We start from the raw sequence: 13694 nt of genomic DNA, 5'->3' as shown, positions 1-13694 counted from the left end.
CTCTGTCTCTCTCTGTGTTTCTGTCCCTCACTGTGTCTCTGTCCCTCACTGTGTTTCTGTCCCTCACTGTGTCTCTGTCTCTCACTGTGTTTCTGTCCCTCAATGTGTCTCTGTCTCTCTCTGTGTTTCTGTCCCTCACTGTGTCTCTGTCTCTCACTGTGTTTCTGTCCCTCACTGTGTTTCTGTCTCTCACTGTGTTTCTGTCCCTCACTGTGTCTCTGTCTCTCTCTGTGTCTCTGTCCCTCACTGTGTCTCTGCCTCTCTCTGTGTTTCTGTCTCTCACTGTGTCTCTGTCCCTCACTGTGTTTCTGTCCCTCACTGTGTCTCTGTCTCTGTCTGTGGTTCTGTCCCTCACTGTGTCTCTGTCTCTCACTGTGCTTCTGTCCCTCACTGTGTTTCTGTCCCTCACTGTGTTTCTGTCCCTCACTGTGTCTCTGTCTCTCTCTGTGTTTCTGTCCCTCACTGTGTCTCTGTCTCTCACTGTGTTTCTGTCCCTCACTGTGTTTCTGTCTCTCACTGTGTTTCTGTCCCTCACTGTGTCTCTGTCTCTCTCTGTGTCTCTGTCCCTCACTGTGTCTCTGCCTCTCTCTGTGTTTCTGTCTCTCACTGTGTTTCTGTCCCTCACTGTGTTTCTGTCCCTCACTGTGTCTCTGTCTCTCTCTGTGTCTCTGTCTCTCACTGTGTTTCTGTCCCTCACTGTGTTTCTGTCTCTCACTGTGTTTCTGTCCCTCACTGTGTTTCTGTCCCTCACTGTGTCTTTGTCTCTCACTGTGTCTCTGTCCCTCACTGTGTCTCTGTCTCTCACTGTGTTTCTATCCCTCACCGTCTCTCACTGTGTTTCTATCCCTCACCGTCTCTCACTGTGTTTCTGTCCCTCACTGCGTCTCTGTCTCTCACTGTGTTTCTGTCTCTCACTGTGTCTCTGTCCCTCACTGTGTCTCTGTCTCTCTCTGTGTTTCTGTCCCTCACTGTGTCTCTGTCCCTCACTGTGTTTCTGTCCCTCACTGTGTCTCTGTCTCTCACTGTGTTTCTGTCCCTCAATGTGTCTCTGTCTCTCTCTGTGTTTCTGTCCCTCACTGTGTCTCTGTCTCTCACTGTGTTTCTGTCCCTCACTGTGTTTCTGTCTCTCACTGTGTTTCTGTCCCTCACTGTGTCTCTGTCTCTCTCTGTGTCTCTGTCCCTCACGGTGTCTCTGCCTCTCTCTGTGTTTCTGTCCCTCACTGTGTTTCTGTCCCTCACTGTGTTTCTGTCCCCCACTGTGTCTCTGTCTCTCTCTGTGTCTCTGTCTCTCACTGTGTTTCTGTCCCTCACTGTGTTTCTGTCTCTCACTGTGTTTCTGTCCCTCACTGTGTTTCTGTCCCTCACTGTGTCTTTGTCTCTCACTGTGTCTCTGTCCCTCATTGTGTCTCTGTCTCTCACTGTGTCTCTGTCTCTCACTGTGTCTCTGTCTCTCACTGTGTCTCTGTCTCTCACTGTGTTTCTGTCCCTCACTGTGTCTCTGTCTCTCACTATGTCTCTGTCTCTCACTGTGTCTCTGTCTCTCACTGTGTCTCTGTCTCTCACTGTGTTTCTGTCTCTCACTGTGTTTCTGTCCCTCACTGTGTCTCTGTCTCTCACTGTGTTTCTGTCCCTCACTGTGTCTCTGTCTCTCACTGTGTTTCTGTCCCTCACTGTGTCTCTGTCTCTCACTGTGTTTCTGTCCCTCACTGTGTCTCTGTCTCTCACTGTGTTTCTGTCCCTCACTGTGTTTCTGTCTCTCATTCCTCGCGTGTGCTCCTGCGCCTCCGTTTGTTACACGAGTCTGAGTTTGTGCTGAAAGTTGAAGCCGCAGCTTCAAAATCCCGTCAGCCTATAATTACAGACAGAGAGAGAGAGAGAGAGAGAGCGGCATGCTGGGTAATTGCCGCTAAGAGCCGCAGAGGAAGTGCGTCTCCTTTACATTTCTGCACTTTATTCAAATGGATCAACTCGAAGCCGCTGAACAAGAGCAGAAGTCACGAGTCGTCAGCGTCGCGAGGGCGATTGTGTCTGAGAAAAAAGTCACACGATAAGAGCTCGATCGATTCTTAATAAACTATACTGTGTGACACGAGAGACTCCGTCGTCATGACAACGGCCAGGGAGAAAAGGATGACAACACAAATGTATTTTTGGTGGATGACGGATTGGAATATTTTAAAATAAAAAACTGTTTTGTTTTGTGTTTTTTTTGGTGGAAACTCTGCATCGAACACGACCGCAGCTTTGAATCAAACGCCACCGTCAACGACTCCTCAGTTTGATTCCTTCTGCTCGTGTTTGTTTTGTTTGGTTTTGTTTACCGAGAGCTTTTCTTGCAGTTGCGTCGCCATCCCACAAAATGATTGTAATGTTTCCCAGCTGTGAGGAGAGTAGCAGTGTCCTGTGATCTGTGATGAGGAACTCACGGCTCTGCCATGTTTAGTCTACGATCTATCTGTCTCTCTCTCTCTCTGTCTTTCTCTCTCTCTCTCTGTCTGTCTCTCTCTCTCTCTCTCTCTCTCTCTCTTTCCAGTCTCACAAAGTCGACTGGGTGATGAAAGGTCAAAGCAGGAAATGATGGATTATCTGTCAAATTATAATTTAAACCAGGGGTCTAACAAACTTCTAGTCTTGTCAAGTGATCTCAAAAATTAGCCACAATATCCAGCCTTTAAAATAAAAGTGTTTCCAGTGGTGACAGATTATATAATTCAAAATAAAACAAGTACAATTTAGAATTATAAGTAGATTTGGAACTTTAAGTAGATTTAGGAATTAAAAGTAGAATTTTGAACTTTAAGTAGATTTTGGAATTCTAAATAGAATTTAGAAATGTAAGTAGATTTTGGAATTTTAAGTAGAATTTGGAAATTTAAGTAGATTTTGGAACTTTAAGTAGATTTTGGAAATATAAGTATAATTTGGAACTTCTAGTAGATTTTGGAATTATAAGTAGAATTTTGAACTTTAAGTAGATTTTGGAATTATAAGTAGAATTTGGAAATTTAAGTAGATTTTGGAATTATAAGTAGAATTTGGAACTTTAAGTAGCTTTTGGAATTTTAAGTAGAATTTGGAAATTTAAGTAGATTTTGGAACTTTAAGTAGATTTTGGAATTATAAGTAGAATTTGGAACTTGAGGTAGATTTTGGAACTTTAGGTAGTTTTTGGAATTATAAGTAGAATTTGGAACTTTAAGTAGATTTTGGAACTTTAAGTAGATTTTGGAAATATAAGTATAACAATTCCATGACAGACAGACACACACACACACACACACACACACACACACACAGATGATCAGAGTCCATCGACATTTCCGCTGCTGAATCTAAACTTTGGAATAAAACTGATCCTGTTTCCAGGCTCCACCCCCTTCACCTGGCTCACCCGAGACCAACCAGGAATCAGTCGCCGTCAGTGAGTGAAGAGCTGCAGACTGAAGACCAGACTCTGTCCTCTGACTGAGTCCAGCTGCAGAAGACAAGTGTCCACACACTGAAGGTGAGTTTGACAAAAACCTGCACTGACCATGTGACTGACCATGTGACTGACCATGTGACTATAAGTAAAATGTGGAACTATAAGTAAAACAATTCCATGACAGACAAACACACACACACACACAGATGATCAGAGTCCATTAACATTTCTGCTGATGAATCAAAACTTTGGAATCAAACACAACCTGTGCTCCAGGCTCCGCCCCCTTCACCTGGCTCACCCAAGAACAACCAGGAAACAGTCAGTCACCATCAGTGAGTGAAGAGACGCAGACTGAAGACCAGACTCTGTCCTCTGACTGAGTCCAGCTGCAGAAGACAAACGTCCACACACTGAAGGTGAGTTTGACAAAAACCTGCACTGACCATGTGACTGACCATGTGACTGACCATGTGACTGACCACTCTGTCTCTGCTCTGTTTTCACAGACAAGATGGCCTCCAGATCAGAGGGGGATCTCTGCTGTCCCATCTGTCAGGACGTCTTCAGAGATCCTGTCCTTCTGTCCTGTAGCCACAGCTTCTGTAAAGACTGTGTGAAGACATGGTGGAGAGACAGACCAACACCAGACTGTCCTGTTTGTAAGAGAAGGTCTTCAAAGGATGAACCACCCTGTAACCTGGTTTTAAAGAATATGTGTGAGACCTTCTTACAGGAGCGAGGTCAGAGGTCTTCAGAGGTTCTCTGCAGTCAGCACTCTGAGAAACTCAGACTCTTCTGTCTGGACCATCAGCAGCCAGTGTGTCTCGTCTGCAGAGACTCAAAAAACCACATTGGCCACAAGTTCAGACCCATCGATGAAGCTGCACAAGAACACAAGAAGCAACTTCAGGAAACTCTGGAGACCTTCAAGAAGAACTTAAAGAGTCTGGAAGAAGTTCAGGTGAAGTTTGATCAAACAGCAGAACACATTAAAGTCCAGGCCCGACGCACAGAGACACGGATGAAGGAGCAGTTTAAGAAGCTTCGACAGTTTCTACAAGAGGAAGAGGAGACCAGGATGGCTGCACTGAGGGAGGATGAGCAGCAGAAGAGTCTCATGATGAAGAAGAAGATGGAGGCTCTGAGCAGAGAGATAGAAGCTCTATCAGATACAGTCAGAGCCACAGAGGACGAGCTGAGAGCTGAAGACATCGTCTTCCTGCTCAACTACAGAGAGCAGCAGCGCCCCCTGCTGGAGCCTCCACAGCTGCACTCAGGAGCTCTGATAGACGAGGCCAAACACCTGGGCAACCTGGCCTTCAACATCTGGAACAAGATGAAGGACGTGGTCTCCTACAGTCCTGTGGTTCTGGACCTAAACACTGCTCATCCACTCGTCATTGTGTCTGAAGATCTGACCAGTTTGAGACGAGGAGCCAGACAGAAGGTTCCTAATAATCCAGAGAGGTTTGATTATTACAACAGTGTCCTGGGCTCTGAGGGTTTTAACTCAGGAACTCACAGCTGGGACGTCCAGGTTGGAGACAATAAAGAGTGGACAGTGGGAGTTTTAGAGTCTGACCTGAGGAAAGGAAAAGACATACTGTCTGGATTATGGGGGATAGAGTTATCTGAAAATAAATACTATGAATGGTCATCAGGTAAATGCTCTGTTCTCCAGCTGAAGAAGAAGATCCAGAAGATCAGAGTGAGTCTGGACTGGGTGAGAAGACGATTGTCCTACTCTGATCCTGATACTAACACACTCATACACACACACACACACACTTTCACACACACCATGTTTCCATTCATTAACAATGTTGATGATGTTGATTGTCTCCCAGTGAAGATGTTACCAGTGATTCTCCCAGTGAATATTTTACCAGTACTTCATTAACATTGTTGATTGTATCCCAGTGAAGGTTTGAAGGTTAAAGGGACAGTTCACACAAGTGAAGCTGTTCAACTTCACGTCTCTTTCACTCTCTTCACTCGTTCTTCTCTCCTTTTAGAGTTTGTGGTTTTTTCACGTGTATGAAAATTATTTCACTGACGTTTCTTCAGATTTGAATATTAAAATATTATATTAGTGAAATATTAGGGTCTAATTATAGTTAATCAATACTTATTCTGTACTCCTGTACACTTAGTTAAGGGATGCATGTTTCCCAACAGATTGTGACTGTGTTAACTCTTGTTAAGAGTAGCTTTATAAATGTTTTTTTAGGTCAGATATTAAGTGGTTTTGATCAGGTCATAAGTGGTTTTCTACATGTGACATGTTTGTCTGTGAACATGTAATACAGAGGCTGTGATCACTTTGTGTCTCACTGACTTTTTATTGTTTTATTGATGTTAATGTTTGACTGACACACACACACACGCGCACACACACACTCTGTCCTTCAGCCTCAGACTCTCGGAGCTGCAGAGAATCCGTGTTAAAAGTTGAATCATTCATGTCACCTTGTAAAAGAGTGAAAGTAGGAGTTCACGTCTCTGATCTTGTCTTTGCTAATCCTGCTGAGAGCAGCACATTTACATCAAACACTCACTTTATATAAGAAGCTGCTCACACACTCACTCTGGTTTCTTCTTGTTCTTATTATCATTGTTCTCTGTCCACACTGGGAACTGTTGTGACGAGGACTTAGATTCAAGTGTGAACGATTACATTTTAGTTTTCAAAGGTGTTTGACCTCAGATTTATCACTTTTTTAGTCTCATCTCCGTAACACCATGACTTAAACCTTTTAAACTTGGCACAACATCTTGTCTAGGTCTTTGTAATTACTTGTTTTGTCTTGTAAACATGACATCTGTGGAACAAAATGAGTAAATGTGTTTAAATTTGGCACTTACGTTTAAATCTACTTATAATTCCAAATTCTGCTTATAATTCCAAAATCTACTTATAATTCCAGAATTCTACTTATAATTCCAAAAATGTACTTATAATTCCAAATTCTACTTATAATTCCAAATTCTGCTTATTATTCAAAAAATGTACTTATAATTTCAAATTCTGCTTATTATTCCAAAAATGTAACTATAATTCAAAAATTCTACTTGTAATTCAAAACATCTACTTATAATTGCAAAATTCTACTTATAATTCCAAATTCTGCTTATTATTCCAAAAATGTACTTATAATTCCATATTCTACTTATGATTCCAAAAATCGATTTATAATTCCAAAATTCTACTTATAATTCCAAATCCTGCTTATTATTCCAAAAATGTACTTATAATTCCAAATCCTGCTTATTATTCCAAAAATGTACTTATAATTCCAAATTCTACTTATAATTCCAAAAATCGACTTATAATTCCAAAAATCGACTTATAATTCCAAATCTTGCTTATTATTCCAAAAATGTACTTATAATTCCAAATTCTGCTTATTATTCCAAAAATGTACTTATAATTCCAAAATTCTACTAATAATTCCAAAATTCTACTTATAATTCCAAATTCTGCTTATTATTCCAAAAATTTACTTATAATTCCAAATTCTACTTATGATTCCAAAAATCGATTTATAATTCCAAAATTCTACTTATAATTCCAAATCTTGCTTATTATTCCAAAAATGTACTTATAATTCCAAATTCTGCTTATTATTCCAAAAATGTACTTATAATTCCAAAATTCTACTTATAATTCCAAAATTCTACTTATAATTCAAAAAATCTACTAATAATTCCAAAATTCTACTTATAATTCCAAATTCTGCTTATTATTCCAAAAATGTACTTATAATTCCAAATTCTACTTATGATTCCAAAAATCGATTTATAATTCCAAAATTCTACTTATAATTCCAAATACTGCTTATTATTCCAAAAATGTACTTATAATTCCAAATTCTACTTATGATTCCAAAATTCTACTTATAATTCCAAATCCTGTTTATTATTCCAAAAATGTACTTATAATTCCAAATTCTGCTTATTATTCCAAAAATTTTATTCCCGTCTGCTACTAGCCTTATCAACAAGGCCCGCAGCCCCCCCCTGACACTCTGACTCCTCACACTCCTCCTCTGCCTCTACATGTCACATTATCATTACATCTTTTTTATGCGTTACATTAACGTCATTACTGTGAACTTTTGCACCTGGTGAATATTTCACTGTTACTCACTTCTGCCCAGCTGTACTGCTCTTTCTGTAGTGCTCTTTTCATCTTTTAAAAAAAAAAAAAAAACATTTATATACTGTGTATATTAAAAATGTTGTATGCTTGTTATGCACCAATGACACCAGAACAAATTCCTTGTATGTGCAAATCGTACTTGGCAATAAAGCTCTTCTGATTCTGATTCTGATTCTGATTCTGAAATGTACTTATAATTCCAAAATTCTACTTATAATTCCAAAAATCTACATATAATTCCAAAATTCTACTTATAATTCCAAATTCTGCTTATTATTCCAAAAATGTACTTATAATTCAAAAATTATACTTATAATTCCAAAAATAGACTTATAATTCCAAATTCTACTTAGTAAGTCTGGTGTCAGTGTGGACACTGAGTGTGGACACTGAGTCTTGACTTTTGTGTCTTCATGTGTTTGACGCTGACTTCTGTTTTCCACCTCGACGTTCACACACTGAGCTCTGTATTTGGATCGCAGCACACTTGTAGAACCACAGACATTAAATGAATTCTCGCAGCATATCAATGTGATGGTGTTTGACTCCTGCGATGGTGTCAGTCAGCCGTGCAGTGAGATCACAGACGTGGCGCCGCGGTGCTCATCAATCACACAACAGGAGCCGCGGTGATACTCGACTCTCCTGAGCCGGAAACTCATGGTGTTTGTCCACGTATCAATCAGAGCGTTTACATCACTTTATCTGAGGTTATCGTGTTTGTCGGAATAAAAACACACGAACACACGATGTGGCCTGCCCCTGACCCTGACCTGGAGAAATCCAGATGAGTGCATTTTTGGACTGAGGAGACTTAATTTATGCTGAGTCACCTTAAATAATCCAATATTTTTATGTTAATAAATGGTAGAAAAACACAGAATAGAGCTCCACACGCTAACAATTAGCCACCAGCTACAGATAGATAATTTCCAATAATTTGCAATTCTTTTTTTTCCAAATTTCCTGAACTAATGTTCGCAATGAAAATTTACCAGGGATGAATATCAGTATCGGTCCAATACTGGTCAAAATCACTGGACTGGATATCGGACAGATAGAAAATCAGAGACAGCATTTTAGCTGAGTCATGTTTGGGCTGTTTATTTCTTCTTTTGGGGGGAAAACAATATTTGTTACACAGTTGGAGAATTGTGTCTTTGAAGTGACTCAGCATAAATGTGTTGTTAGCAGCTTCATACGTTCATAAAAGGTCTAAAATGTATTACTGTATCGGACTGATATGGGTATTGGTCGATACTCGAGTTTGTGATATCGGTATTGGACACAAAAAACGTGGAATCTTCCTCATCCCTGATCACATGCTTCACGATGCGCAGACTTTAAAAATCAGATTCAAAATCAAAATCAAATCAAATTTACTCGGGATGAATATCGGTATCGGTCCGATACTGGTCAAAATCACTGGACTTTCTTTACGTTACACAGTTACATAATTGTGTCTTTTTATGAAATAGCTTAACAGCTTCATAGTTTAAAAAGTCTAAAATATCAGTACTGGTACCGGGACATGGAACAGTGATATCGTACCATCCCAACTAAAATTTAGCGTAGATTTTCCGCCTCTTTGTGACTCTGATCTGGACTGAACTGCACGCATCAACGGCCTAAATGAAAGAAGCAGACGCGTCGACACAAACACACAGAATGAATATTAAAGCTGCGGCTCGGTCGTCTCAGGTCAGGAGCTCGGAGCTGTGCCGTCTTTCATGTGCTTCACTTGAGAGGGAAAGTTGTGTTTTTGCCCCTTTTTTTGCAGGACTTGATGCTTTGAACTTGTTTTCCTGCGGGATGACGATCATCATCATCATCAGCAGCAGCAGCAGCAGCAGCAGCGCCACTCTGAAACTCCACAGCTCATCACAGCCTCCATTTTCCAAACTCAACTCCAGCAAAGTATTTGGATTCAACAAATTTTCCGCTGCTTTCACGCAAAAATCCACGACTGCTGCTGTGTTTTTGTGGTTTTATAAGCTCCGCCCACCGCCTCCGTGACGACATGAACAGACACAAGTGACTGTGTGAATGTAGCTGAGCAGCAGCTGAGTTTCCATCCATTAACATGTTTATGTGCATATTTTCACTCTGGGCATAAAAAACCTGAAACAGAAAATGTGGCTGAACAAATTTGGGGAAAACGTTAAACTGCAGCGTTTGTTTTGTAATATAATTTTATCTCTGTCATAAAACGTGACGGATCAAAACCAGATCATTATTCAACTGCAAAGATAAAACAGCAAAACTGCTTCAAACGTGTATGTTTTTATAACTGAAAATAATAAGTTATCTGTGGATTGTTTTCTTGATGAATGGATGAGTTGTTTTGTTCATAAAATGCTGAGAAATGTTGATCAATGTTTGTCAAACGTTTCTCAAATGTATTTGAGGATTTCTTTGTTATATGGTTATAAATGAAAGTTACTGGGAATTTTCCACAACTTTGGAATTCTAATCATTTCGCTCGTTTCCTTGTCGCTTGTTTTGCAGCAGTGATGGTGCAACGCCATGACACGCATTCATTAACTGCTCTTTTCCATTATACAGGTCCAGCTCGACTCAACTCCACTTGGTATCAGTCACATTGTTTTCCGTGACTTCATAGTTTTGGAATTCTAAGTAGATTTTGGAACTTTAAGTAGAATTTGGAATTCTAAGTAGAATTTGGAATTATAAGTAGAACAATTCCATGACAGACATACAGACACACACACACACAGATGATCAGAGTCCATCAACATTTCCGCTGATGAATCTAAACTTTGGACTCAAACACAACCTGTTCTCCAGGCTCCGCCCCCTCCACCTGGCTCACCCAAGAACAACCAGAAAACAGTCAGTCACCGTCAGTGAGTGAAGAGACACAGACTGAAGACCAGACTGTGTCCTCTGACTGAGTCCAGCTGCAGAAGACAAACGTCCACACACTGAAGGTGAGTTTGACAAAAACCTGCCCTGACCATGTGACTGACCATGTGACTGACCACTCTGTGTCTGCTCTGTTTTCAGCTTCTCTCACAGACAAAATGGCCTCCAGGTTAGAGGAGGATCTCTGCTGTCCCATCTGTCAGGACGTCTTCAGAGATCCTGTCCTTCTGTCCTGTAGCCACAGCTTCTGTAAAGACTGTGTGAAGACATGGTGGAGAGGCAGACCAACACCAGACTGTCCTGTTTGTAAGAGAAGGTCTTCAAAGGATGAACCACCCTGTAACCGAGTTTTAAAGAACACGTGTGAGACCTTCTTACAGGAGCGAGGTCAGAGGTCTTCAGAGGTTCTCTGCAGTCAGCACTCTGAGAAACTCAGACTCTTCTGTCTGGACCATCAGCAGCCAGTGTGTCTCGTCTGCAGAGACTCAAAAAACCACATCGGCCACAAGTTCAGACCCATCGATGAAGCTGCACAAGAACACAAGAAGCAACTTCAGGAAACTCTGGAGACCATCAAGAAGAACTTAAAGAGTCTGGAAGAAGTTCAGGTGAAGTTTGATCAAACAGCAGAACACATTAAAGTCCAGGCCCGACGCACAGAGACACGGATGAAGGAGCAGTTTAAGAAGCTTCATCAGTTTCTAGAAGAGGAAGAGGAGACCAGGATGGCTGCACTGAGGGAGGAAGAGCAGCAGAAGAGTCTCATGATGAAGGAGAAGATGGAGGCTCTGAGCAGAGAGATAGAAGCTCTATCAGATACAGTCAGAGCCACAGAGGAAGAGCTGAGAGCTGAAGACGTCGTCTTCCTGCTCAACTACAGAGAGCTGCAGCGCCCCCTGCTGGAGCCTCCACAGCTGCACTCAGGAGCTCTGATAGACGAGGCCAAACACCTGTGCAACCTGGCCTTCAACATCTGGAACAAGATGAAGGACGTGGTCTCCTACAGTCCTGTGGTTCTGGACCCAAACACCGCTCATACAAAACTCATCGTGTCCGAAGATCTGACCAGTGTGAGACTTGGAGCCAGACAGAAGGTTCCTGATAATTCAGAGAGGTTTGATTATTACAACAGTGTCCTGGGATCTGAGGGTTTTAACTCAGGAACTCACAGCTGGGACGTCCAGGTTGGAGACAATAAATGGTGGACAGTGGGAGTTTTAGAGTCTGACCTGAGGAAAGGAAACGACGTACTGTCTGGATTATGGGGGATACAGTTATATAAAGATAAATACTACAAACTGTCATCAGGTAAAGACTCTGTTCTCCAGCTGAAGAAGAAGATCCAGAAGATCAGAGTGAGTCTGGACTGGGACAGAAGACAAGTGTCCTTCTCTGATCCTGATACTAACACACTCATACACAAACACACACACACTTTCACACACACCACGTTTCCATACATTAACAATGCTGATGATGTTGAAGTGAAGATGTTACCAGTGAAGGTTTGAAGGTTAAAGGGACAGTTCACACAAGTGAAGCTGTTCAACTTCACGTCTCTTTCACTCTCTTCACTCGTTCTTCTCTCCTTTCAGAGTTTGTGGTTTTTTCACGTGTATTAGTGAAATATTAAGGTCTAATTACAGTTAATCAATACTTATTCTGTACTCCTGTACACTTAGTTAAGGGATGCATGTTTCCCACTTAATAATACGGTCATTAATAAAGGGTAATAATGTTTAATAAATGCTTAATTATTGTTATTCTGTACTTAAATCAACAGATTGTGACTGTGTTAACTCTTGTTAAGAGTAGCTTTATGAACACGTGATTAATATATGAATTAATACCTTCATTAACCTGAAAAACATATTAAACTGTATGAAAATGATTTCTCTGACATTGTTCTTCAGATTTGGTTTAGTAGAAGTTTTAACCTTTATCTGAGAATACAATTTAAAAAACAACACATTTATCAACAATAAGTGGTTTTGATCAGATAATAAGTGGTTTTGATCAGATAATAAGTGGTTTTGATCAAATAATAAGTGGTTTTGATCAGATAATAAGTGGTTTTGATCAAATAATAAGTGGTTTTGATCAGATAATAAGTGGATTTGATCAGATAATAAGTGGTTTTCTTCATAAGTGACATGTTTGTCCTGTTGAGGTGATTCTGTGTGTAAACATGTGAACATGTAATACAGAGACTGTGATCACTTTGTGTCTCACTGACTTTTTATTGTTTCATTGATGTTAATGTTAACATGTTAACACACACACACACACACACACACTCTGTCCTTCAGCCTCAGACTCTCGGAGCTGCAGAGAATCCGTGTTAAAAGTGTTATCCTTCACGTCACCTTGTGAAAGAGTGAAAGTAAGAGTCTCGTCTCTGATCTTGTCTTTGCTAATCCTGCTGAGAGCAGCACATTTACATCAAACACTCACTTTATATAAGAAGCTGCTCACACACTCACTCTGGTTTCTTCTTATTATCATTGTTCTCTGTCCTCACTGGGAACTGTTGTGACGAGGACTCTGTCTGATCGTCTCCTGAACCTCGGAAAAACCACCATGTACCGGGTTCTTTCGCCGTCTGTGAGTGTGTGTGTGGTCACAGCAGCTTCCTCTCTACTGTAAGTGATCGGTGTGGAGCCTCTGAAGGCAGAAGGTGAGCAGAGTCATGAAGGTTGTGTATCTGCAGGGCCTCATTCATCTGTGATGAAACACGAACTCTGCTGAAAACTGAACCTCCTGAGTTTTACACTCTCTCATAAATCCCTCAAACGACTGCTGAACCCGCACAAGACTCTGGAAACAGAAGCCAGTCTGAAGACAGTGAATGTTTGTGAAGCAGTTTGAGTTCAGAGCGAGAAGGTTGGAGGTCACTGTGTGACGATTCACTGCACACACACACACACACACACGTGAGACTCAAAGACTGCTTGTAACTGGAGACAAAGACTGTTGAAATAGTTGTGTGTTGGTACAAATGAGCGCCCGAGAGAGATAACCTCAAGCTGTGTGTGTGTGTGTGTGTGTGTGAGTTAGTTCAGAGTCTAAAGAAGACGTTTCACAGCCCAGAGGTTGCGAGTGCTGCAGTTGATAAGCAGAAGAGGGACAGAAATCCTGCTGAAGACCCGCCCTGAGGCAGCAGAGAGTCAGTGAATGAGCTGAATACTGAACTGCAGAAGCTGCTGTGTGGAAATGTTT

The 13694-nt window shown here is 41.1% G+C and overlaps 2 protein-coding genes across 2 annotated transcripts; both read left to right on the top strand.

Annotated features, from left to right (window-relative positions):
• The first annotated feature begins 3424 nt into the window (after nucleotides 1–3424).
• Nucleotides 3425–5731, top strand: LOC131463640 (E3 ubiquitin-protein ligase TRIM35-like). The gene is made up of 3 exons (XM_058635481.1): nucleotides 3425–3505; nucleotides 3701–3843; nucleotides 3934–5731. Exon 3 carries the CDS (start codon nucleotides 3939–3941, stop codon nucleotides 5325–5327), a length of 1389 nt encoding a protein of 462 aa, XP_058491464.1. The 5' UTR covers nucleotides 3425–3505; nucleotides 3701–3843; nucleotides 3934–3938; the 3' UTR covers nucleotides 5328–5731.
• A 4634-nt stretch (nucleotides 5732–10365) lies between these two features.
• LOC131463641 (E3 ubiquitin-protein ligase TRIM35-like) lies at nucleotides 10366–12694 on the top strand. Its single transcript, XM_058635482.1, has 2 exons — nucleotides 10366–10540; nucleotides 10617–12694. The coding sequence occupies exon 2, from the start codon at nucleotides 10634–10636 to the stop codon at nucleotides 11984–11986; it is 1353 nt and encodes a 450-aa protein (XP_058491465.1). The 5' UTR covers nucleotides 10366–10540; nucleotides 10617–10633; the 3' UTR covers nucleotides 11987–12694.
• The last annotated feature ends 1000 nt before the right edge of the window (nucleotides 12695–13694 follow it).

Source organism: Solea solea, chromosome 8 (genome assembly GCF_958295425.1).
Source record: "Solea solea chromosome 8, fSolSol10.1, whole genome shotgun sequence".
Lineage (NCBI taxonomy): Eukaryota > Metazoa > Chordata > Actinopteri > Pleuronectiformes > Soleidae > Solea > Solea solea.
The sequence above is the reverse complement of the archived record's forward strand: the minus strand, read 5'-3'. Positions and strand labels throughout refer to the sequence as shown.

Coding starts and splice junctions, on each gene's coding strand:
- LOC131463640 (XM_058635481.1), top strand. CDS start 3,939: ATGGCCTCCAGATCAGAGGGGGATCTCTGCTGTCCCATCTGTCAGGAC.
- LOC131463641 (XM_058635482.1), top strand. CDS start 10,634: ATGGCCTCCAGGTTAGAGGAGGATCTCTGCTGTCCCATCTGTCAGGAC.